The 26,749-nt window shown below is 37.3% G+C and overlaps 2 protein-coding genes across 6 annotated transcripts in view; one reads left to right on the forward strand and one right to left on the reverse strand.

The window, feature by feature from the left end:
- Positions 1 to 278: 278 nt before the first annotated feature.
- PPAT (phosphoribosyl pyrophosphate amidotransferase) overlaps positions 279 to 26,749 on the reverse strand; it is a 41,010-nt gene continuing 14,539 nt past the window's right edge. The window contains exons 2-11 of one of the 2 annotated variants that reach the window (XM_019962801.2): positions 14,483 to 14,549; positions 10,258 to 10,464; positions 9,133 to 9,245; positions 8,884 to 9,029; positions 8,157 to 8,229; positions 7,256 to 7,407; positions 6,444 to 6,571; positions 5,377 to 5,598; positions 3,954 to 4,074; positions 279 to 2,726 (exon numbers count right to left, since the gene is read on the reverse strand). In XM_019962801.2, the coding sequence (XP_019818360.1) occupies positions 2,464 to 2,726; positions 3,954 to 4,074; positions 5,377 to 5,598; positions 6,444 to 6,571; positions 7,256 to 7,407; positions 8,157 to 8,229; positions 8,884 to 9,029; positions 9,133 to 9,245; positions 10,258 to 10,464; positions 14,483 to 14,549 (1,492 nt within the window). In that variant the 3' untranslated portion in view covers positions 279 to 2,463. The remainder of the gene's footprint in view (positions 2,727 to 3,953; positions 4,075 to 5,376; positions 5,599 to 6,443; positions 6,572 to 7,255; positions 7,408 to 8,156; positions 8,230 to 8,883; positions 9,030 to 9,132; positions 9,246 to 10,257; positions 10,465 to 14,482; positions 14,550 to 26,749) is intronic. The other variant, XM_070791479.1, reaches the window with a different exon arrangement.
- PAICS (phosphoribosylaminoimidazole carboxylase and phosphoribosylaminoimidazolesuccinocarboxamide synthase) overlaps positions 16,138 to 26,749 on the forward strand; it is a 47,381-nt gene continuing 36,769 nt past the window's right edge. For 2 of the 4 annotated variants that reach the window (XM_019962795.2, XM_019962796.2), the window contains exons 1-4: positions 16,138 to 16,534; positions 20,802 to 20,888; positions 22,374 to 22,805; positions 26,551 to 26,640. In XM_019962795.2, the coding sequence (XP_019818354.2) occupies positions 16,153 to 16,534; positions 20,802 to 20,888; positions 22,374 to 22,805; positions 26,551 to 26,640 (991 nt within the window). In that variant the 5' untranslated portion in view covers positions 16,138 to 16,152. The remainder of the gene's footprint in view (positions 16,535 to 20,801; positions 20,889 to 22,373; positions 22,806 to 26,550; positions 26,641 to 26,749) is intronic. The other 2 variants (XM_019962797.2, XM_070791478.1) reach the window with 1 other exon arrangement.

Below are 26,749 nucleotides of genomic sequence, written 5' to 3' on the forward strand. Positions count from 1 at the left end.
CCATTCCAACAACACACAGTTTGAAAATCTAAGCCTCCTCTTCTGTGACACCTTCCCTATTCTGGCTAGTGTTCCCCAGAACTTGGCCACTATCTTAGTGCTTACTTAGCACTGCATTTCTAACTATTTTATTCATCCCTTCTACTCCATCAGCAGTTTGCCTGGTTCATAAGAGATGTCCTATTATTGAAATGCCTGAATCAGCGAAGTAAGATATAACTAGGTGATGCCAAGAATGGATCCTGAGTATGACTGTCACTATGCTGTTCACCATGATATACTACCTAAAAATCTTTATTTAGAAAAAGTACACACACATTTAAATGTACTCATTACATGTATTTGTCACCAATGCATCACAAGGAATTCACAAAAAGTAGGCTTAGTTTAGTCTACAATATAGATTCTGTGAAAACATATTTCGCATTTTCTCTGCAGCTTACCATACCTATATAAATTTAAAGCAGCTAAACAACATTTGAGATTACACTGATATAAAACTGTAATTCACAGTTCAGAAACTTGTGAAATAAAAGGTCATGGTGGAGAAAGAGTCAGAAATCTGTAAAATTACTAAAGTGTCACAGTACCATTTTCTTTTCTAAAAACATCTCAATAAAACCAAAAACTATGGAAAACACAAAAGTCAAACCAGAGATTTTGGTTTAGTACTTTCCCTGAGTCTCTTGTTTTATTTAAAAAAATCAAATGTAAAAAATGTAAGTAAGGCTAGTTCAAAAGCGACCCAAAGGTCTCGCCTCCTCCATGGTGCCACTAAAAATACCTTTAAGACCAGAGGCTACATACACAAATGGGCCCAGGGTGTTATTCAAATGCCAGTTTGCTTGTGTCCCCAGCGCAGGGTTATGTGGCCACTGCTGCCTGCCACATATGGGCTTAAAGAGCTGCCAACGGTTTCTCTTGCCTGCCATGACACAACATATGAAACTAAATACGGAATGAAGAGAAAAAGACTATGGTTATTAATAAATATTATAATTCTAGGTGGATTTGGATACTATGTACACCACATCAAGGTCAGTTCAGTTCAGTCAGTTCAGTCGCTCAGTCGTGTCCCACATCAAGGTAATGCACCTAAAAAACACTTTTGTTTTAAAAAGCTTACATAAGCAAGGGCTTTGGGCAAGTCGCCTCAGATGTTAACAAACAGTTAAAAAAAACAAAACCTTAAAAAAGTCTAATTCATTAGATCTCAGTAAAGTAGAATAAGTGGTAAATTAATGAGTCGATGCTTGGAATTAGATGAGTACACTGACTGGAAAAGGCTGTTGTCTCCTTGTTCCTTAAAATTGGCCCCTACAGTGTTTCTACTTGATCATCTCATTGCATACACATGTTTGAAACTGATCAAGCACTTCATTAAAGGACATATAATCCAATGAAGGATAAAACATGTTAGAATCTAAAAAAATGTATCTTTTACTTCAAATGTACTAGGTTACTTTCTGTGCTTCTACCATAAGGGCACTAAGTAGTATGGATCATATTAACACTTTCTAGTCAAATGTAAGAAAATTTTTTGCACAGACATCTTTTTACAATCAGGGCATTTCAGAGCTAGGTGGCAAACTGTGTCCCCCTTTTGAAATCTTGACTGCAGACCAACAGCCAACATTTCAAAAGCTAATTCACTGTCTTAACATTGGGAGGTGGAATGATGGCTCTAACCACCAAAATAACTGCTAGTTATTGAATTTAATAATATAAACACCTCATCGCACAGGTGAGGAAAGTGAGGCACAAAACGTTTTTTTTTTTTTCTTTTTTAAGAGAACTGTAGATGATAGATAACTTTGGGGTATAATGGATTCAAGTTTAATTGAATCTGATGTATTGAATCATATGATATATAATGAACAATGAACTCACATGTCCTGTTTGCATCACAACACCCTAGTCTAACCTCTTGCAAACTCTTTAAAGCATGGACCTGGCAAATGACACTTAACCACTTGTCTTCTCTAACCAAGCTAACTAATGCTTGAGAGAAAAAAACCAAACAAAACACATATTGTTGTATGAAATGCAATTAGCAATGTTCAATTATGAAAATATTCCATAAATGAATTTCAATAACTCTTAAACATTCCACAAAATTTCCTAAGAACCTGTGAGAGTACAATACCTGGCAATCCTCTCTAAAACAGAAATTCACCTATCTGCTGCATTACTGCTGATGATCTGAAATGTACATGACCTCTAAAAAATAACAGTACTGAATAAAACTGAAAGGATCACCCAAGTTCCTACATAATACCGAAGTATTTATCCAGGATTACTGAATAAATCATAGCAATTTGGTATCCTTTTCAGAAAAAAAAATCTCAAAACTTACAGCACAAGCATTTATTGTACCAACTGAGTAACAGTAAATGAAGGTATAACCACTACAGCTTCTTCACCAACTTTTGTGTCCTGAAATATCATGTCTGCCTCTGGCAGCTACCATTCCAATTCCACAGGGTATTTTCCAGTCAGACAAGCTGTACAATGATTATTCTTTTCAAAACATTGCAGACCATTCTCATTTTCTTGAATCATAATATCTTCCTTTGTACAATGACCATTGTTTTCAAAGCACTGCAGACCATTCCCATTTTCTTGAACCGCAATGTCTTGCTTTTTCACTCTCTGTTTTTTCAATGTTCCTTCTTGTACAGATGAAACCAGCCCTTCTACTGACAGATACACAACACTGTTTGCTCCTAAAGGGGGAAAGAGGGGGAAAAGGTCATGACACTTCCTTTGGAAAGGAAGAACTGCCTAACAGAGAATAGTTACAAACAGAAAAACATAAGCCAGAATAAAAATTTCTCCTTTAGCCTCTCTTTTTTATTTTTTTAAAATTTCAATTATTTACTTATTTATTGGCTGCATGGCTTCTGGGATCTTAGCTCCTCGACCAAGGATTGAACCTGGGCCCTCAGCAGTAAGAGCTCATAGTCCTAGCCACTAGACTGCTAGGGAATTCCCTCCTTTAGCCTCTCTTAAAAAAAAAAAGGAGGGTAGTGGTGGTGGCTGGAGCATCAATAAAACACAGGATCTTTATTATTTTTTTAAATTTTAAATTTGAATTTAAGGGATAACATAATTTAAAATAGCACTGGAGAATCTGTGTCTAAAATGGATTCAAAAGGCTTCAGGAGTCAGTTTTCTTAAATAATAGATTTTGAAGTCAGGAAGATCTGGGTTCACATTTAAGCTCAAGGTCATTTACTTTTCCCAGGTCTATATTTTTTATCTATCAGATACGGGAAATACTAACTATAGCATTTTCATAATATTATTACAATAATGTAGATATGGTCCTGGCAAAGAATGAGTGTTCACAATGTATCAGTTGGGTAATGTTCAAAATACTTAACTGCTAAGGTAGAGACACAACCAGGCATGACCAGTCAAGAGAAACACCAGCCCTAAAGCAAAGAATGTGGTGGACATACCATACATGGATGAACATGTAGATGATATTTATAGTTTATACCTCACCTGAATTTGAAAGGTAAATGTCTTCCCAGGATGACCTCCATCTGCAAGTCTTCTGACCTCATTGTTAATGATGAGTCTACACAAGCTTTTCACTTTTGATTTGTACCCACATCCAAATTGTTTTATTAGAAATCTGTGGTGAAAGTACTTATTTTTCTTCTGATCTGAGCTTCGGGAGATGTGAATTGATATGTGGCTCTCTGCTGTGAAAGCCCTTCTTCCTTCTCCTGCAAGCTCACCTGGCCTAGCTCTCCTATCACAGCACTCACTATGGTGTCCATATACACCAGGCACTCCCACTGTTCGTCTGCTCAACATATATAACGTCTTCTTTCAACAAATATTGAACACTATTTTTCATGAAAAATGTAAAGATTGATAAGCTTGGATTTTCTGTTAAAAAATGAATAAAGATCAACGTTTATAGAAATTTTGATACCTACCTAGATAGTCTGAAATATGCTCAAATTCTGGTTTATTGGCAATAAGCTCTTCTTTTGTTGGTATGTTTATTCCCATGAAGCATGGATATCTAATTGGTGGTGAAGCTACGCGAATATGTACCTTGGAAAGAAATCATTTCATGCACTTATTAGTTCGACGTTCACTGGAAGAACAATTATGCAAAATTCTGTCACTGGCAAATGCAACATAAAATTGTTTTATAGAATGTTTTAAAAACATATGGGCAGCAAAGCACACTACAAAATTTCTTTCAAAATAATAGGTAGAAAAAAATCATGTGATATACATACAGACCTCCAAATGTTAAGTCAGAATTACTTTTAGAATTAACTTAAAGAACGACCAAGAATCCTACTTGAGCAGCCCTGTTCTAGACCCTAAAGTGACCTGGACACGAATTCTGAAATGTTAGCCACTTTTAAAGGGCTCTTTATACAGAGCTTCCCATTGTTTCTTTTGTCACCTACTGACAAGGACATTTCTTTCTTCTGATCTCTCATTTTTCATTTATTACATTCCTAGGACCACCTTCATTTTTCTAACACTTGAAAGGAACTTTTGCCTACCTCTTATTTTACCATTTTATTAGTAAAAAGAAAATAGCACCTACCAGGATATTAAAAAAAAAAATAAAAAACCTTACTATTACAAAGAGCTATGTTTGTCTACTTTTTTAAATCTATCATTATTTTCTAACTTTTGTCAGGAAAATTTACAAAGCTATAATCAGTGTCCACATTTACTTTTTACCTTTCTTATAACAGCAAAGATTTCCCCATGTTTAGCAATCTTTACAGTTTTTAATGGTTGCATTGTATTTCATCATATTGATGTATCAATTTACCAAATCATTTCCTGCTGGTAGATATATAAGCTATTTCCAGTTCTTGTATTTATTTGTGTCTTATTCTTTTTTTACTATAGTATGGGTGCTGAACTAACTTTACACTTTTTTGTCTTCATTACATCATTTTCACAGAATTCCAAACAGAGTATCATAATCATAACTAGTCATTAAAAAAGGCTAGAAATCTTAAGCATAATTATCTTAGACTGTCATATTGCTTTGTATATCATTTTCTCCACAATGGATTTTATTTCTAAATCTAATCAACTATTAGTAAATGACACATCTCATTTAGTAATATGAATTACTGAAGTATTTAGTTAGAATAAGCTTTGCGATTTGATAATATAACCCAGTGGGTCAAATTATTACAGTAGGACTGCTTCTACATCTTCATAAAAAAAGTAATCAATATCCTACAAATTTAAAAGTATTCTATTTTGTGATTTGTTAGTTTTAAATTAGGTTTACAAAAATTTTAACATAAAATTTTGCCGATTTTATCATATTGTAAATTATTGGTGCTTTAGCACAGGTGTTTTAATATTACTTACCTCTTTTGCACCAGATTCTTTGAGTAACTTGATTATGGGTGAGATGGTATTGCCTCTCACAATTGAATCGTCTACAAGAACAATTCTTTTTCCTTTAAAGTTGTCTGACAGTACTCCAAATTTTTTCGCAACACCAAGTTGTCTTAACCTCATGTTTGGCTGAATGAATGTTCTTCCTACATACCGGTTTTTACACAGCACCTCCACGTATGGAAGCCCACACTAACAGAAGGAATAAAAGGACAATGAGCAGCACAGACATGGAGAACGCAAGGGCCCTGTTTTCTCTAGGTCATGCTTCCATTAGAACATGTATGTAAAAATTTTAAATGCAGTTATAATTTTGAGCTCTCCATCATCAGATTACAATTTTCCTTCACTATCTAAACTGTAGGGAAGCCAAGGCAAGAAGAAAAATTATCAAAAGTTTTCTACTTAGCGGGAAAACAATTCATTTTACTAGAATTTGTAATGTTTCTTTCTTACGTATTGTTATTTCTCTATCTTGGAAGGAAATGCTAAGAATGTGAACACATGACAAAGAATAAATCACTATGAGAAAAAGGAACATATTGTATGCATATTATTTCTTTAAAAAGTTCATAAACTGAACTTCCCAACACAATGAATGTTGGGTATTATACCCCAGAATCACTATAATTATATAATCTACTTGGTTATGAAAAATGCAGTTAAGCATAGTACTAAGAACATTATACAAAATTAAAAAAAATAGCTTTATTACTACCCACACTCAGCAGGAAAGAATACACCAGTGGCTTATGAGGGTACTTTATAATAAGTAAATATTACCACTAAACTCAATAGATAGTATGATGTTATCTTTCCAAAATGAGGAGATCATTCTCCTCCTCTTTGGGTGAATTTTTTGTGGATCCACTAAAAAACAGTGCCACTAAATGAAAAGGCTGGAAAATAAGTAACTCTTTAAAGAAACAATGTTTTTTCCCTTACTCATAAATTGATGAGTTTCTCTTTATATACATGAATTGCTAATCCCAGTGCTAAATAAGCAATTCACTGTGTGTTAATGAAGAGAAAAATACCTTTGTTGCGTAACCAAGAGCAGCAGGTGTAGCGGATTCTGGGACAGTGCTAACCAAATCTGCATCCACGGGGGCTTCAATGGCCAGCTGCTGACCACAGCGATATCTTACTGTGTAAACCATCTGGTCTAGAATATTTGGAAAAGGAAATAGATTTTTACTTAGTATAATATAGCCCAGCATATCATTATTGGAAGAGACTAGCTTGTTAGAACTCTATAGAATTGAGTACCAAAAGAAAAGCACGACAAAAAAAACACTAAAGTGGAAACTCATAAATCAGAGGGAATTCACTCTTAAAAAAAAAAAATTAACCTTGGGATTCCCCTAGTGGTCCAGTGGTTAAGAATTCAACTTGCAATTCAGGGGACGAGGATTCAATCGCTGGTCAGGGAACTAAGATGCTGCAGAGCAGCTAAGCCCGTGTGCTCTGGAAACTTCATGCCACAACTAGAGAGCCAGGCTGCTGCAACGACTGAAGCCACTAGACAGCCAGCGTGCTGCTGAAGCTGGTGCGCTGCCCCAAGAGTCCATGCACCACAACAAAGATCCCACATGACATGATGAAGCTCTGAGGGGCCACAACTAGGACCCGAAGCAGCCAAATAAATGTAAGTTAATTGATTAAAAAAGTTAACCTTAATACATAGCTAAAAATCATAATCTTTACCCCAAAAAGGAAAAAAATCTGACAGAGGAACTGTGATCTTTTCACAACATATAACTGTGCCTTCAAAGCCTTTGGGCCCAAGCACTTTTTTGTTTCAATGAGATAACAGATTTATATCAATAGTTAGAGATATTTTACTTACTTTCAAATATACTATCTGGTCTTGCAAAATAAACATATTCAAAGATGCAGAAAGCCATTGCGTTTCCTTCAGACCTTGGTATAATATCAAGAGTTTGGATTTTATGTCTGGATATCTCCACAATTTCTCCAGGCAAGACTTCACGGTAATATCTTGGGAAACAATGTTAAAGGAGACTTGAAGTAAACCAGTCCTTAAGGCTAATTATCTATTATAAAGAACACAGAGTCCCTTTCCTTATAATGGAAAAAGGGTTCAGTTTAATATAAAGTCTATTGGCTTAAAAAAGACAGTATTCCTTCAACAGTAATTTCTATAAATCTGCTACCCTACACTTGAATTTAGAATTTTAAAAAATAAAAGTCCTGCATTTTATTGATTTGTAACAGAATGAAGGTTAAAGAGAACATTTTTATCCTGGCTTAAATTTTTTTGCTCTTAACTATTCCTTGTTGAGGAGATTCTTCCTTTCTAAAATAGGTCTCACGGTATTTTGAAAACAAGATCCCAGTTCCAGGATGAGAAGGTACTACTGGCACGTTAGGGTTTCCCTAGTGGTTCTGTGTAAAGAATCTGCCTGCCAATGCAGGAGACATGGATTCGATCTCTGGGTTAGGAAGATGCCCTGGAGAAGGAAATGGCAATCCCCTCCAGTATTCTTGCCTGGGAAATCCCAAGGACATAGAAGCCTGGTGGGCTACAGTCTATGGGTTTACAGAAGTCAGACATGACTTAGCAACTAAACCAGGACATTAATGTTAGTGCAACTGCTGAGCACAATGTACAAAAGAAACTGCATTTAAAAGCATGTGTTTTGGCAGACATTAGAAGCAAAACTTTCATGTAAAAATTTTTTTAATTGACATGGAAAAGTTGTTACGCTGAATGCTACAAAATTTACCTTGCACCGATAGATAAAAAGCTACAAGATTCTGAAGACACCACCCATCCTTCCGTTTCTGATGTTTTTTTTCCTGTAAATCACAAGACAATCAATTCAGTTATTGAATTCAAGAAATTTAAAAGAGGCTACCTATTTTAGGAGAACAGTTAAACACCAATTTTATAAACAAAAGAACTCATACACTATCCATGACTATGACTTTAAGAACTCTTCATTTGACTAGTACCAAAGATAAGATTACAAGCTTCCTATAAACAAAATGATTTCATGGCTTGAATAAGACATCTGACAAGTCAAAAAGAAAATCACTGAAATCATACTGCACAAATGAAAAAGCTGGGCAAAGGATATGAATAGGCCGTTCAGGCAGGACAAAACAGGAATGCCCATTAAATGTATTAAAAGTGGCTCATCCTCAGAAATACTCAAGGAAATGTACTTTAAAAACTAAGTGCCAAGACTTCCCTGGCAGTCCAGTGGTTTAAAAGTTGGTGCTTCCAATACAAGGAGTACGAGTTCGGTTACTGATCAGGGAACTAAGATCCCACGTCCTACCTGGAGTGACTAAAAAAGAGGAAAAAACTAAGTGCCACTTTTTTCTTTTTTACCTAGCTTTTTTATTCAATAAGTTCCTAATACCTAAAGATTTCAGGGTGTGCCAACAGTAGGACAATGACTTGGAAAAGCATTATGAAATTATTGTATTTCTTTTGACGTTCATTACCTTTATCATTTATATCAGAAATAGGAATAAGACGACCAATGCATAAAGGACGATTTCCATAGGGATCTCGGACTGCATAAATCACATCTTTGTGCATTATAAGCAGAGAATATGCTGTGGGTGCTTCCTTCATTAAATTTTTAATCCTGCAATCAGTTAAATAATTCAATGAATAATTTTCATTATAAACGCATGCAAGACAAAGGTCTCATTATCACAGCTGCAAGCTCAGTCTACTTTTATAATTACCTAGCTACCCAGTCTGGGGTGTCATCTTGTTCCTGAGGAGGGGTATAAGCCAGTAGCTGGGTGATCATTTCACTATCAGAACTTGTTGACAGACCAATACCATGACGCAGAAGCTATTTAGAAAGAAGAAAAGTCATAATCAATAGAGGGGAAACTTCAACTCACCCTTCACCCAAGAGCCTGCCATCACAGAAAGAGATCAGATATTGTGTGGATGCTGTTATGAAATCCTGCATTCTACCAATGGTAGGTATATATATCTAATAATATACTAATAATATACTGTATATCTACTGCTGGAGGCAATGGGAAGTCTCTGAAGCTTTTCAAACAGGGGGATAAAAAAGTGCTTTAGGAGGTCTACAGGAAAGCCTTTGAAAACGAAGTTTGGAGGAATGTAGACCTGCAGTAGGTAGGTGGGGAGGCAGATGGGGACGGCATGAGGGTTTGGGATTGTGGTTCTAACTTTTTCAGTCCACTCCTGACAAACAGGACACATTCCCGTAAGAGTGGCACACTGCGGTAGGGACTTTCAGCCCAGGTTTGCTGGCGGTGGTGATGGTGGCTACCTACCCTCACTGATCAGCCCCGATGCAGTGAAACGTGCTGAGATGAAGCTGAGTACCTGCCTAAGGGGCTAGGTCTAGAAATAATGAACAAGGTGTTGTTTATAATTGAACTTTTGGTGGTGATCTCTAAAGAGTGAGTTTTAAAATAATTTTTACTTCATATTCATATTTTTGATTTAATAAAAAATTTGTTTTCATTTGGTAGCAAAAAACTTTATGATTACAATGACAATGCCAGAGCCTAAGAAGAGGGTAGGACAAAGTTCTGGGAATAAATCAGTTTTCCAAATCACTCTTCCAAAACAATGCATCAGAATCACCTCAGGAGCATATTACACTGCAGATTAAGCCACCTCATTCCCACCCCAGACTCTGGGGGGAATATCTTAGAATTTGTAATGAGAACAAGTACTCTGGGTAATTCTGTTACAGTTGTCCTTTGCAATTAGGTAACAGGTGGCAACAACAAGATAATACACTTTACCAAGATCCTCCATACTTCTTTTCAATAATTTATCACAATCATGAAAAAAGCATTAAAAAAAAACACCCTTACCTTTTTCCTTAAGCGCGCAGCATTAACTAATTCGCCATTATGTGCCACAGCTATTTTTCCATGAAGTGTTTCAACAACAAAGGGCTGGCAATTTTCTAATTCACAGTTTCCTGTTGTGGCATACCTTGTGTGTCCAATTCCAAGATTTGAAGTATATAATTTCTTCAAATTGTCTTCAGTAAATACGTGATTTACAAGACCCATTCCCTTGCAAAGTCAAAATAAAAGCTCATCTTAGGGAAAAAAACACTAGTAGCACTGTTATTGGAGAAGGCAACGGCACCCCACTCCAGTACTCTTGCCTGGAGAATCCCATGGACGGAGGAGCCTGGTAGGCTGCAGTCCATGGCGTCGCTAAGAGTCGGACACGACTGAGCGACTTCACTTTCACTTTTCACTTTCATGTATTGGAGAAGGAAATGGCGACCCACTCCAGTGTCCTTGCCTGCAGAATCCCAGGGACGGGGGAGCCTGGTGGGCTGCCGTCTGTGGGGTCGCACAGAGTTGAACATGACTGAAGCGACGCAGCAGCAGCAGCAGCAGCACTATTATAAGCTTCTGCTCAGACAATTCCAAATTAGAAAATGAAGTTCACTTAATTTCCCTGTGCTTCTTTAAAAAAAAAATATATTTTAATGCTTTACAGTTCTTACAATCTGCAGGCAGATTCTTTACCTACTGAGTCACCTGTTTCATATGATGCTGCTAAGTCACTTCAGTTGTGTCCGACTCTGTGCGACCCCAGAGACGGCAGCCCACCAGGCTCCCCCGTCCCTGGGATTCTCCAGGCAAGAACACTGGAGTGGGTTGCCATTTCCTTCTCCAATGCATGAAAGTGAAAAGTGAAAGTGAAGTCGCTCAGTCATGTCCAACTCTTAGCAACCCCATGGACGGTAGCCCACCAGGCTCCTCTGTCCATGGGATTTTCTAGGCAAGAGAACTGGAGTGGGGTGCCATTGCCTTCTCCGTTTCATATGATACTTCTTGATAAAACATTGAAGAACAGATGTACTAAGTGGTAACATCTGTCAACTATAATCAACTAAATTATAATTTTAAATTCAAAGTATGTTAAAGTATTCAAATAAATGATAACTTGTCTGAGTCAATCTAGCAAATTATCACTGGGAGAGAAATGCACCGTAGAAGAACAAATAAAAACGTTGACCCTTGAACAATACAGCTTGGACTGCACAGGTCCACTTATTCATGGATTTTTTTTTTCCAATAAATATATCAGAAAAAAATTTTTGGAGATTAGCAATGATATAAAAATACAGTGAGCCATGTAGCCTAGAGTAAAAAATTTAAGAAACTGAGTATGTCATGGATGCATAAAATATTTGTAGATACTAATCTATTTTATCATTTACTACCATAAAAATATACAAAAACCTATTATAAAATGTTAACATTTATCAAAACTTATGCACACAAAAAATACAAACCATAACTGGTGCTATTTGCTTTTTCAAGAAATGTAAACAAGCATAAGGGTGCAGTATTAAGTAACTGCATAAAATGAACTGTAGTCCATACTGCACTACTGAAATTATTTTGGAGCCACCTCCTGTTAATATTGTGGGGAGTTCAAGTGTTGCAAGTATCCACTTGAATGCAAGTATGCCATCTGATGTTAATCACCTCTGGGTGAGCCACTCATCTCTACATTAAGTTGCTTATTGTAGTGAAAAGTCTCCTCTCCCAGTTATTGAGTATTTTTCTTCGTGTTCAGTGCAATACTGTAAACCTTGAATGACACCACAGGACTCATACAAAGTGACACTGGTGACACTGGAAGTGCTCTCAAGAAGTAAAGCCGTGACTTTACAAGAAACAGTTGCATTGCTTGAAGTCTCCTGTAGATTGTGGCCTACAGCTGTGGTGGCCCTGCCATTTCAAGATAAATGAATCCAGCATAAAGACCATTGTAAAAAAAAAAGAAAGGGAAACATATGAAGCCATTGTTGCAGCTATACCAGCTGGCACAAACACTATGTACTTTTTGTAAAACACTCTTTTATCTCATATTGAAAATGCAGCTCTTAGGTGGGTTCAGGATCGCTGTAAGAAAGGCATACCTATTTAATAAGATTTGAGAAAAAGTGTAGTTATTTAAATGATGACAAGGCAAAAGGAAGGTGAAGGATCTAAAGCTGGAGAATTAAATGTCAGTGAAGGATGGGTGGAGATTTTTAGGGAGAAGTTTGGCTTAAAAAACATCAAGATTTAAGGCCAGAAAGGATGGACTAACTCTCTGGTTTTATGCAAATGCAGTAGTGTTTATAATTAGGACTGCCCTTATCTACAAGTTTCGAGCCCCTGAACCTTGAAGGGAAAGGATAAACAGCAGCTGCTAGTCTTCTAACTCATGATTGAACCATAAAGCTTGCACAACATGAACTCTTTTTCTGGATTGGTACCATTCACTGATGCTTTATTCCTGAAGTCAGGAAGTACCCTGCCAGTAAAGCACTGCTTTTTAAAGTTCTGTTGATATTGGACAATGCCCTTGGCTACTCAGAACCCCGTAAGTTCAACAGTGTTGAAGCCAAGTGGCTGAAGTGATCTGCTTGCTCCCAAACATGACATCTCTCATTCAGCCTCGATGTCAGGGGATCATAAGGACTTTCAAGGCTCATTACACATGGTACTCTATGGAAAGGACTGTCAGTGCCATGGAAGACAACCCCAACAGAAAGAATGGCATGAAAGTCTGAAAGAATTACACCACTGAAGATGCCACTGTCGTTATTAAAAAAGCTGTAAAAGCCATCAAGCCTGAGACAATAAATCCATGCCAGAGAAAACTGTGTCCAGAGGTTGTGCATGACTTCACAGGATTTACAATAGAACTAATAAAGGAAATCACAAAAGAGATTGTGGATATGGCAAAAAATTAAAAATAACTGATGGAGGTGAGTGCTTTTGAACCAGTGCCAGGTGACGAGGAAGAAAACATGAAGAAAGCAGTGCCAGAAAACAAACTGACATCAGACAGTCCAGCAGAAGGGTTCTGATTGTTTAAGACTGCTTTTGACTTATTTTACGATATAGACCTTTCTAAGGGCACTAAACTAAAGCAAAGGGTAGAAGGATGGTATTGTACAGAAACATGTTTAGAGAAGTAAAAAACCAAGTAAGTGAGATAGAAACTATGATGTATCCATCAAGCTACACCCGGTCTGCCTTCCTCTCCTGCCTCCCCTCCCACCTCCACTATCTCCTTCCACATCCGAGACAGCAAAACCAACCTCTCCTCAGCCTACTCATCATGAACGAGGACTACTAGGATGAAGAACTTTATGATGATCCACTTCAATTTAATGAACAGTGATTAATCATCATATTGTACAGTTAATAAAGTTATCTTACTGTGGACTGAGCGACTTCACTTTCACTTTTCACGTTCATGCATTGGAGAAGGAAATGGCAATCCACTCCAGTGTTCTTGCCTGGAGAATCCCAGGGACGGGGGAGCCTGGTGGGCTGCCGTCTATGGGGTCGCACAGAGTCGGACACGACTGAAGTGACTTAGCAGCAGCAGCATTGTGGATGTGTGAGAGGCTTTGTGTGAAAATCTAATAACTATATGGTGAAAACCATATGGACATTTTTGTGTCAGTACCATCACCATCACCTAAGCAGTCCATGTGTAGAACATTATGTGCAAGACTGGTGTTAAAGTGGATAGCCCATCCTTACACTGGCATAAAGTAATGATATTTTATAACAATTCACTTATTAGTAGTATAGGCTAGGCAACCAAAAAGCAATCATATTGCTATTTCTTTGTTATCAATGCATGAATTGTTATACCCTAAACAGGAATTTTTTCACATTATCTTTTCATTTTCGAGGTCTATGTTAGCAATACGTATACCGTCCACAGTGTTCTGTACCAACTTAAGACTATACTAACATAGATACCGACAACTTACATTATAAATAGTCAACATAAGCTTATTGTATCAACAAAGACAGTACTGTACTATAATTTCTATTCCTTATGATTTTAATAATATTTTCTTTTCTCTAGCTTACTTTATTGTAGAACACTATATATAATACATATGACATACAAAATATGTTCCTATACTGTTAAAGGATCAACTATGCTTCTACATACAAATTATTTTTATTCAAAGTCCCCCCCCGCTATATATTAGCTGTCTTCTGACTATTGTTACTTTTATCATCAACACTTTTCAATGTTTAAATATACCTTGTGTGTTTTGAATGTGGGTACGGAATTGCCATCACTGGTCACGATACCAGCACTCTCCTGACCCCTGTGAAGATAAAAAGGTGTCAAACTGTTACATTTACCCCATTGATCAATTTCTTAATGGATCTTACGGAACATGCTTTTCTCAATAACATCCACGAACTCAGTCTGACACATTAAATGCCACTAGCACCAGTGCCACTTCCACTCAGGATGATGACAATGATTAGAAGAGCAGATGAGACTGAGCTATGACTAATAAGCCAGGCACTGTCTTAAGCATGTATACGAATGATCCAATTTATTAGGCTTTCAAAACAATCCAACGAAGTAGTAACTATGATTACTCTTCACATTTTACAGATAAGGACAACACTAAAGAAACAGAATTAACTCATCCGGTATCACACAGAGAATGGTGGCATGGCCAAGATTAGGACACAGACAACCTGACTTCAGACCCTGTGCTCGTAAACTCTTTAATAGGTGACCTCTAAATAAGGTTGAGTATGTAGATAAAAATTAAAAGCCCCAAATAAAATAGCAGGTAAAATGTTTGTGGGTACTGGAATCATTACATTTTTTTGTTTTGTTTTGCTTTTTTGCACTTCCCAAATTTCTTCTGACAAATAACTATCTCTTTTTTCATCAGAAAACAAATGCTGCTTCAAAAAGCCCTAAGCTGATCAGGCACTCTGTATCTCATTTCCTGACTTAATGCTATTAGGTGAGAATACAGAGAAAGCCAGAAGCTAGGTTTCTAGCTCAGTAGGGTAACACACTGGTAAGACTTTAAAGGATCTGAACCACAGTGGAGTATAAACTCAAAAGATAAACTAAAACCTCCACTACTTAACAATTTTTACTAGTTCTGAACAAGTGCTATAAATACTAGATGTTTGTTAACAAATTTTTGTTCCAAAGAATATGTATCAGGGTAGAAATAAAAGTAAATCTCTACCATATATACATTAACAATTACTAACATGATTTATTTGGTACAAAGGATCTTTTCTAAAATTATAATAGGCATTTTAATGACAAGAGAAACTACAAAATTAAATGCATTTGCAAAGTAAAAATCTAGAAAATTAAAAGTGAAGTAATTTTGCTAAATTACCAATGCATTACATACTATGAACTATAATGCTGAAAACAGACATGCATAATACTATACATCCTATACAACTGAATAATTTGTGACTTAAGATTAATTTATTTGGTGAAATCATGTGGTCTTTGGTTAACCAATGTCAGAAGAACTAAGTGATTCATATCAGAGGGAAAAAAAATAACCTTAGTCACAAACCTTTGTGGCAGAAAGAACCTCTGCCAACCATTTCCAAAACAAACAAGCAAAAAATCAACAATCATATACTAAATTAGAAATAAACAAACACAAAAAAGGTTTTCTTTCCTTTTTGTCTCAAGGGTAATTTGTTCTTTAAAGCTGAAATGAGTAACCTTAGGGATCCTTTAGGTCCAGGCTTCTTTAATCAGGAAGCCTGCTTATTTGGCAGTTTCTCAAGTTACTCCCCTAGGGCAGCTTGAACCAGTTAAACTAGATCCTTTCAGCTCTTCACAGCTTATTGACAACCAGCCGTCTGGTTTCCTAGGAAACAAAACCTTGGCTAGAAATAGTGAATCATTTCCAGGTCACTTTCAACATGGAGAGTGGAGCAGGAAAGCACTGGACTGAGGAAGAGGTTAAAGCTTTGCTAAGTGTCTGGGCAGAAAAAAATATACGAAAACAACTTTATGGAACACTGAGAAATAAAGGAATATTTATTTACATTGCTAAAAGGCTGCGAGCACTAGGAGTATACAGAGATTGGAAACAGTGCCGGGCAAAGTACAAAAATCTCAAATATGAATACAGAACAGTTAAATATGCCCTCAACTCTGGAGACAGCTCTAAAACTATGAAGTTCTTCCATGATTTGGATGCCATCCTGCAGTATGAACCTGCCACACCATTAACAGAGGAAGATGCAAATGACAGGTGCCTGGCAACGCTGAGCCCAAGTGCAGTCCCAGAGACCACCGAAGGTAAAAAGAAAAAGTACCATTCTTTTGTTTTTACCTAACAAACCGTAAGAGAACCAGACTTCTGAGTTCATATGATAAATATAGCCTGAAATATCAAGGGTGAGAAAAACAACTGACCTGTATGTATATGCTATTTTGCACAAGGTAAAAAATTAATTTTAAAAAATAATTGAAATAATGCCACCATTCAAAAAATCTGTAAAATAAAAAAAAAACAAACACATTAAAATGGTACCAACTGTTAATGCCAACTGCTCCTTACTCATGTCTGATATGGTTTTTGGAAAATGGCTTGGGTTCTGAAAGTATTTTTAATCTTAATTTTATGAGTACTGAAAAAAATATATTAGGTATTGCTCAACTGTTGTTTTCCCAGGTCCAAAATAAGACAGAACTTTCTGCTCTATATTAATGTTCCCACTTGCCTAAATTTATAAACAAAAGCACTAAAATACTAGTAACTGATAAAAATGTCATTACTAGTTTAGAAGAACGTCTCCATTTTAACAGAAAGTAAAACAAATAGATTTGATAGGTTAAATTATTTATGTTTAAATGATTTAAATACTGACATACCTTGAGGATATTGTGCGTTGGGTTCTAGATCTCTGCAATAAAGCAAATATCCCAACAAAGCCAAGTCATACAGACTTTTTGGACAGGAAAGCCTGGCGTGCTGCCATGGGGTTGCAAAGAGTCGGATATGACTGACAGGCTGAACTGAACCGAGTGCATATAAAATTTATATTACACTATACTGTAGTCTAAAAAATTGTACATACCTTAATTAAAAAATACTTCATTGCTACAAAACACTATCATTTGAGTTAACAGTGAGTTGTAGTAGTTTTCATTAAAAAAAAAAAATTTATTTTGGCTGCACCAGGTCTTACTTGCTGCACTCATTATCTTTGATAGTTGCAGCATGTGAACTCTTAGTTTCGGCAGATGGGATCTAGTTCTCTGACCTGGGGTGGAACCAGTCCCCCAGCCACTGAACCACCAGAAGTCCCAGAGTTGCTATTTTTAGGGCAGAGTTGTTTAGTTCAAAATCTGTGCTGTTGTGTGTGCTGAGTTGTTCAGCTGTGTCAAAATCTGTGGTATCTACTGTCATTTCCCCCTTATATATGGTATAATCTACTACCTCTTCCCTGCTGCACAGCTTGTAGGGTCTTAGTTCCCGAACCAGGGACTGAACCTAGGCCCCAGCAGTGAAAGAGCCAAGGCCTAACCACTGGGACACCAGGGAATTTCCTACAACCAATTATTTTTTATGCAATTTAAAATGATCCCAGTAGGATAGACTACCAGAAGTTCAATTTCTGGTCAACGTGTAGGGTATGATTACTTTGAAACCTATTACTAAAGTAACTTCTTTCCAAAAGAACTGTACTTTAACAATGAAACTGTACCTTTTTTAGAAGGGGGGGTGGGGGGAGACTTTGCTGATTTAATAAATAATGGAGTATGCTCATCTGGGGCTTCCCTGGTGGCTCTGTGGTAAAGAATCTGCCTGCAATGCAGGAGACCAGGGTTTGATCCCTAATTGGGAAGATCCCTTGGAGAAGAAAATGGCAACCCACTCCAGTATTCTTGCCTGGAGAATTCCATGGACAGAGGAGCTTGGTGGGCTACAGTCCATGGGGTCACAAAGAGTTGGACACGACTGAGCGACTAACACTTATTTACTTACTACGCTAATCTAATAAATGCATAGCCACATATAACAGTGTATGCACTCAATAACTGTTTACTTTGCATTTGTTTAATTAAAAGTGCTGTGGAACATTTTATATATATTTATTCAATTTTATGAACTGACTGTTCATGTCAGTTAAGGTCTTAGAAAAATTTGCATGACCTCCTTTCACCTTACAATTTTGGCTGATTTTTATTTCACCCACAAAAATCAAAAGTTTTAACATAGTCAAATAGCTTCTTTTCTAAGGCTTTAAGTGAAGTGAAGTGAAAATCGCTCAGTCATGTCTGACTCTTTGCGACCCCATGGACCATACAGTCCATTAAATTCTCCAGGCAAGAATATTGGAGTGGGTAGCCTTTCCCTTCTCCAGGGAATCTTGCCAACCCAGGGATCAAACCCAGAGCTCCCACATTGCAGGGGGATTGTTTACCAGCTGAGCCACAAGGGAAGCCCTTCTAAGACTTAGAGAGCCCTTCTTTCTCCAATTCTGATTCATTTATGACATCTTCTGGTTTTTCCAAGGTGGAACCAGCAGAATTTTTATTGGTGTATGGTAAAAAGAAGGCAAGGAAATGAATGTGTGTTTTCTACTGTTGGGATCAACCTGTTTCATGCAAGTGGTCCTCTTTCAAGGACAGAGGATCTGGTCCCTTTTGTTAGGTAGCAGGTAGCCTGACTAAGCCTTGGGAAAGGACTCTAAGAGGCTTCATCTTCTAAAAACTGTAATCATCCTCAATCTCAGAATACCTTTGGCCTACTGCTTCTGTATCACATTCCTTCAATGACCAATTTCCACTCTTTCCCTTTTCTTACTGTATACAAATGCATTAAGAATAATGATTTAAGGGTTTCGATTTAAAATCTCCACCGTGTGGGTCCCCTGCACACAATTTTGGGATTCTTGCTAGGAACGATCAACCTGAGGAAAAAAAATTTCCTGAAGAAGGTGGAGAGAGGTATTTCTTTTTTGCCCCCACCTGTATGTTCAGCTCTAAGACCTTTTCAATAAACAGAAGCAGGCCCTAAAGCAGATAAAAGAATAGTAAGCCCTACCTTTCTTTGCTGTTCTCATCAAGCTCAGTCGATAAATTACCTGAGGATGTCAGTATCTTTTCTTCTTCTCTCTAAAGAGAGTTCTTATGTAATTTAAGATTTTTATTTTCCATATTCCCAACTAAATCAAAAACATTCCCTAACTGCAACTTAGCCTCAAATAATTGTGAAACTCAACTTTAAAATGACGATTTTTAAAATCATGTGCATGTGCTTTGTGCTAAGTCGCTTCAGTCATGTCTGACTCTGTGTGACTCCATGGACTGTAGCCCACCAGGCTCCCCTGTCAAATGGGATTCTCAAGGCAAGAATACTGGAGTGGGTTGCCATGCCCTCCTCCAGGGGATCTTCCCAACCCAGGGATTGAACCCATGTTTCTTATTGTCTCCTGCACTGGCAGGTGGGTTCTTTACCACTAGTGCCACCTGGGAAGCCCTTTTAAATTTATGTAACTCTGCCACTTTAATTGAATTACGGGCTTCCTTTGTAGCTCAGTCGGTAAAGAATCTGCCTGCAATGTAGGAGACCTGGGTTTGATTCCTGGGTCGGGAAAATTCCCTCAAGAAGGATATGGCAACCCACTCTAGTATTCTTTCCTGGAGAATCCCATGGACAGAGGAGCCTGGTAGGTTCCGAGTTCATGGGGTTGCAAAAGTAGGACACAACTTAGCGACTAAACCATCATGCCACTTGAAATCATTGAGACTTCCCTTATTTTTCACTTTTCTCTTTTAATGTAAGAATCCCCAATATAATCTTTAAGATGATAAACAGTATTCCTTTTCTTATTCTTTAATGGAATACCTTGTAATTATAGTGGTAAATAGTGATTTTAAATGAATGTTTATGATATTAAAATCATACCTAACATTTGATCTCATTCATGTAAAATATAATGCTAATTCTGTTAGTAAAACAGCATTAGAAAAACATGGGAGAAGGCAATGGTACTCCACTCCAGTATTCTGGAAAATCCCACGGACGGAGGAGCCTGGTGGGCTGCAGTCCATGGGGTCACCAAGAGTTGGACACGACTGAAGCGACTTAGCAGCAGCAGCAGAAAAACATATAGAAATGATATAATCAAGAAGGGACATCTTCATCTTTTAAGGTTGGCAGGGTTCTTTTACTTTATCACATTGCAGGATTTCTCTTTCACATTACAGTATCACTTAAAGGGCCTACTATGTTGAGGCACCTAAAATACAAAAATGAAAAAATATCTCACTTTAAAGACATAGTTTAACTTGAAAACTAACTGTGACCATCCTCAGAAAGTTCAATGCTTGGGGATGCTCAAAATGTCAGAACAGAGTGGAGGAAGTTAGATTTTTCTTTATATATATAGATATTTAAACCATATTATACCACTATTTTAAAAAACATCTATCATAAATCTATGCTCCTTCATGAATATGATCACATTCAACTAAAACTATTAGTGTTATCAGTTGTTAATCCAATTTTAATTTTCCTTGGCACTTATTTCTAAAAGTAATTCTCTCTTTTCAGGCAAAATGTCAGTTACATCAGAAGACAAGGAAGACATCTCAGGAAATCCTTTACTTTTGGTTTCTCAAGTCAGACCAATGGAACTAGGTAGGTCTGGTACAGGCTGCTCAAAAATATAATGAAACTGATCTATATCAAATTGGAAAGTAAGACTGACATCAAATCTGAGAAAATGGGTAATTTTTTCCTGGTAGAAATACTTTGGAAATATTAGCTTCAAATCCCCAGTCTTTATGCTTTAAATATAGTAAGGAATCTGATGGCCAAAATTACACATAGTAAGTGTGGTACTTAATATTTGATGAGCATATGACTTCAGCTATCCTGGAGGCTAAGAAAAGTAGAACTTTACATATGAAAGTAAATAATATAAAATCCATAATGAAGTCAAGGATGATTTTATTCACCCAAAAAGTCAACATAAGTCCCATTCTTGCTTATAAATTCTTACTGCAAGTTAATGCAAGTGAGGAAAAGTGCTCACTTGATTTAAGATGAAAAACATCTTAAATTTAAAACATCTTTAAAAATTTTTTAAATAAGAACATCTTAAAATTAAATTAACATTTAAGATGAAAACCATCTTAAAACAAAGACATTAAACACAGCACAAAATAAAACACCTCCGTACCCAGGTAAATACTATGGTATTCTTTTTTTAATGACTAATGTTATAGATGCTGAGGTCCAAACCACCTTTTTATTAAACATGAAATCTGAGTAAAATAATATGGTTGTGAAATAACTAATATAATGTCAAGAAATGTCTTTATCATAAAATGAGTTGCAAAACTGTGCAGAGATCTAACACAAAGTTATTAAAGGATTTATAACTAAGTGGAGACATTCTGCCTAATGCATTATGAAATTTCTGGCACATTTCATTAAAAGGATATAATACTTCTCTTAAAATGGCATTTGGTCTTTAACCAATGGGACATCTTTTATATTCACAAAGAGTTAAGAAGCACCGATTATTAATGTGCTTCTTCTAAGTCCTTCATTCATGAATAGTCTTGGCTCTCAATCCTGAACTGCACACTAGAATCACAATCTGGGAATAAAGGATGGGGGCAGTAGTGTATAAAGGCTTCCCCAGGAGATTCTGACATGGAGCAAATAGAAATCATTAGATACAGAAAAGGCATGGGGAGGAAATAAATTGCTCACACTTATGGAAAAATTGTCTTCAACAAGCTGTTTTATACATAATTATATTGCTTTAAAGAAGTAAATATTACAAAATTATATATTCAACTTTTGCTATACACTGACATTAATCCCATATACTAAAGGAGCAGAATGGAAGAGAAAGAAATGCTAAAGAAAAAAGATGATCAAGATGTAACTAATTAAAAATACAACTTTATTAAACTCAGTCACCATCACAATAAGGAACAGATTCATGTTCTGTACTTTGATTTCCCAACTAGTTTAAGACAAAAGCTACATTATAATTTGCATTCCATTTCCCATAGAGAAAATTACTGTCTTTAATAATGTTGCATCCAATTATTTATCTTGTCTGATATATGTAAGCCATATATCCCTTTTCCTCCCCACCCAATACAGGTGACTCTACAGCAATAATGGAACCCCCTGGTAATTCAACTGTCATTCCAACTGTAGCAAATGAAGGAGGAAAACACTGGACTGTGCCAGAAGTCAGGGCTCTAATAGGCATCTGGTCTGATCAAGGAATACAACAACAACTAGAGGGAACAATGAGAAATAAAAGGATATTTGAACAAATTGCTGCCAAGCTTCAGAAACTTGGAATAGAGAGAGATTGGAAGCAGTGCAGAACAAAGTACAAAAACTTAAAACATGAATACAAGATTGTAAGAACGGCTAGAGACCTAGGCATGGCTAAAAGCATGAAGTTTTTTACTGAGTTGGATGCTATCCTGGGACACAAGAAAACAGAAAACTCACAACAGGAATGCCAAGATGAAGAGCAAGCCACAGGATGTGCCCATGTAAAGATGGAAGAGGATCAGACAGGTAGGAAAGCAAAGAAAAGTAATCTTAACATCATGCTACCATATAGAAAAAGGTCAATAACCTGAATATAGTCTAAGGTAAATGGCAACCCACTCCAGTGTTCTTGCCTGGAAAATCCCATGGACGGAGGAGCCTGGTGGGCTGCCGTCTATGGGGTTGCACAGAGTCGGACACGACTGAAGTGACTTAGCAGCAGCAGTCTAAGGTAAATAGGTTTTACTAAATGAGATTCAACAAGCTAACTGCTCAATTTATCATGAAACAGATTTCATGCAAATTTGATCAGAACACAGAATGGTACAGAGTTATACAAAACAAGGAAAGAAAATTGAATTTCTAGAAGTTTAAAAAGACCAGTTTTACAGAAGCTAAAATAAAATTCTTGATGGCAGAAATTAAAAAAAAATTTTTCATATCAGTTGTGGTAAAATTGTGAGTAAACAGAAAAAGTGCATTGAAAAACTCAGAAAAATACAAAACCTGTGACCTGTGAGAATGTGAGTTCTCTGAGGACACATCATAAAATTCTTCAAAATGAGTTTAACCTAAAGAATTGAGATGCAATTTACACAAAGACATGACTGCATGAAATAAACTGCATGCGTTCTAGCCAGGAGTCAGGAAGTACAAGTTCTACCTCAGTCTCTGTGGAACTCTGAACTCAGGAGTGCCTCCTTCAGATTTGCTATGTAAAATGGTGGAATGGATGAAATGTTATTAAAGACTTCAAGTGGCCACAATGTTTCTAGATCTTAATATCAGCCTTAAATGACATAGTCTTAATTCTTTATTTTTATTCCTAATTAGAGGATAATTACTTTACAATATGATGATAGTTTCTGCCATACATCAACATGAATGAAGTCCTAATTCCTAAAAGTATGAGTGGGAAAAAGAGGGAAATGACAAAAAGTTAGGATTGGGAAATGGTGGTGAGAAGTCCTAAAATGTTTCATTACAAAACAAGGAAAGAAACTGGTCTGCTAGAAAACTATACATCTCCTCCATTGAAATTAAAATGTAAAATAACTAGTGATCAAGTAGCCCAAAAGCAATGGCATGATTGTGTTCACACAGTAACTACTGGAGATGCAGGTGAACATAATCTTGTCAGTTTTATGTCAAGACCTAGTTCAGTTCAGTCAGTCAGTCAGTTCAGTCGCTCAGTTGTGTCCGACTCTGCGACCCCATGAATCGCAGCACGCCAGGCCTCCCTGTCCATCCAACTCCCGGAGTTCACTCAGACTCACGTCCATCAAGTCAGTGATGCCATCCAGCCATCTCATCCTCTGTCGTCCCCTTCTCCTCCTGCCCCCAATCCCTCCCAGCATCAGAGTCTTTTCCAATGAGTCAACTCTTCACATGAGGTGGCCAAAGTACTGGAGTTTCAGCTTTAGCATCATTCCTTCCAAAGAAATCCCAGGGCTGATCTCCTTCAGAATGGACTGGCTGGATCTCCTTGCAGTCCAAGGGACTCACAAGAGTCTTCTCCAACACCACAGTTCAAAAGCATCAATTCTTCGGCACTCAGCTTTCTTCACAGTCCAACTCTCACATCCATACATGACCACAGGAAAAACCATAGCCTTGACTAGACGGACCTTTGTTAGCAAAGTAATGTCTCTGCTTTTGAATATGCTATCTAGGTTGGACATAACTTTTCTTCCAAGGAGTAAGCGTCTTTTAATTTCATGGCTGCAATCACCATCTGCAGTGATTTTGGAGCCCAAAAAAAGAAAGTCTGACACTGTTTCCACTGTTTCCCCATCTATCTGCCATGAAGTGATGGGACCAGATGCCATGATCTTCGTTTTCTGAATGTTGAGCTTTAAGCCAACTTTTTCACTCTCCTTTTTCACTTTCATCAAGAGGCTTTTGAGTTCCTCTTCACTTTCTGCCATAAGGGTGGTGTCATCTGCATATCTGAGGTTATTGAGATTTCTCCCGGCAATCTTGATTCCAGCTTGTGCTTCTTCCAGCCCAGCGTTTCTCATGATGTACTCTGCATAGAAGTTAAATAAGCAGGGTGACAATATACAGCCTTGACGTACTCCTTTTCCTATTTGGAACCAGTCTGTTGTTCCATGTCCAGTTCTAAAGGTTGCTTCCCTACCTGCATATAGGTTTCTCAAGAGGCAGGTCAGGTGGTCTGGTATTCCCATCTCTTTCAGAATTCTCCACAGTCTACTGAGATCCACAAAGTCAAAGGCTTTGGCATAGTCAATAAAGCAGAAATAGATGTTTTTCTGGAACTCTCTTGCTTTTTCAATGGTCCAGCAGATGTTGGCAATTTGATCTCTGGTTCCTCTGCCTTTTCTAAAACCAGCTTGAACATCTGGAAGTTCACGGTTCACGTATTGTTGAAGCCTGGCTTGGAGAATTTTGAGCATTACTTTACTAGCGTGTGAGATGAGTGCAATTGTGCAGTAGTTTGAGCACTCTTTGGCATTGCCTTTCTTTGGGATTGGAATGAAAATTGACCTTTTCCAGTCCTGTGGCCACTGCTGAGTTTTCCAAATTTGCTGGCATACTGAGTGCAGCACTTTCATAGCATCATCTTTCAGGATTTGAAATAGCTCCACTGGAATTCCATCACCTCCACTAGCTTTGTTCATAGTGATGCTTTCTAAGGTCCGCTTGATTTCACATTCCAGGATGTCTGGCTCTAGGTGAGTGATCACACCATTGTGATTATCTTGGTCATGAAGATCTTTTTTGTATAGTTCTTCTGTGTATTCCTGCCACTTCCTTCTTAATATCTTCTGCTTCTGTTAGGTCCATACCATTTCTGTCCTTTATTGAGCCCATCTTCGCATGAAATGTTCCCTTGGTATCTCTAATTTTCTTGAAGAGATCTCTAGTCTTTCCCATTCTGTTGTTTTCCTCTATTTCTTTGCATTGATCGCTGAGGAAGGCTTTATCTCTTCTTGCTATTCTTTGGAACTCTTCATTCAGAGTTCCAAACTCTGCTTATATCTTTCCTTTTCTCCTTTGCTTTTCACTTCTCTTCTTTTCACAGCTATTTGTAAGGCCTCCTCAGACAGCCATTTTGCTTTTTTGCATTTCTTTTCCATGGGGATGGTCTTGATCCCTGTCTCCTGTACAATGTCACAAACCTCCAACCATAGTTCATCAGGCACTCTATCAGATCTAGTCCCTTAAATCTATTTCTCACTTCCATTGTATAATCATAAGGGATTTAATTTAGGTCATACCTGAATGGACTTCCCTGATGGCTCAGATGGTAAAGTGTCTGTCACAATGCAAGAGACCTGGGTTTGATCCCTGGGTTGGGAAGATTCCCTGGAGAAGGAAATGGCAACCCACTCCAGTACTCTTGCCTTGAAAATCCCATGGACAGAGGAGCTTGGTGCAGGCTACTGTCCATGGGGTTGCAAAGAGTCGGGCACGACTGAGCGACTTCACTTTCACTGAATGGTCTAGTGGTTTTTCCTACTTTCTTCAATTTCAGTCTGAATTTGGCAATAAGGAATTCATGATCTGAGCCACAGTCAGCTGCTGGTCTTGTTTTTGTTGACTGTATAGAGACTTATAACACCAGATGTTTAGTGACCTAAGACTAAAATATGTTTAAGGATGGGAATCTAATTACAGAAAAATAAACAACCACAGTTTTTAGTATCAAGTTCACTCTAAAAGGGAAAATACTATATTAGAGCTTAAAACATAGTTCTAAAAGTAAATAAAAAAACACACCACCATATATCCCACTGTATTTATACAGTTATTGCTGGAGATGCAGCTGAAGATGCCTTGGTCAGTAATATGTCAGGAGACTTAACAGAGACAGATATGAGACAAAGCCCTTGCACAGGTAAAACAATATTCTCGTTTTTATGTGTGTGTGTATGTAATGAATACATGTTATTATAAGATGCTGCTGCTGCAGGTTGTGTCCCTCCCAAACTCATATGTTGAAACCC

This window comes from Bos indicus, chromosome 6 (assembly GCF_029378745.1).
Source record: "Bos indicus isolate NIAB-ARS_2022 breed Sahiwal x Tharparkar chromosome 6, NIAB-ARS_B.indTharparkar_mat_pri_1.0, whole genome shotgun sequence".
In the NCBI taxonomy this organism is placed as follows: Eukaryota; Metazoa; Chordata; class Mammalia; order Artiodactyla; family Bovidae; genus Bos; species Bos indicus.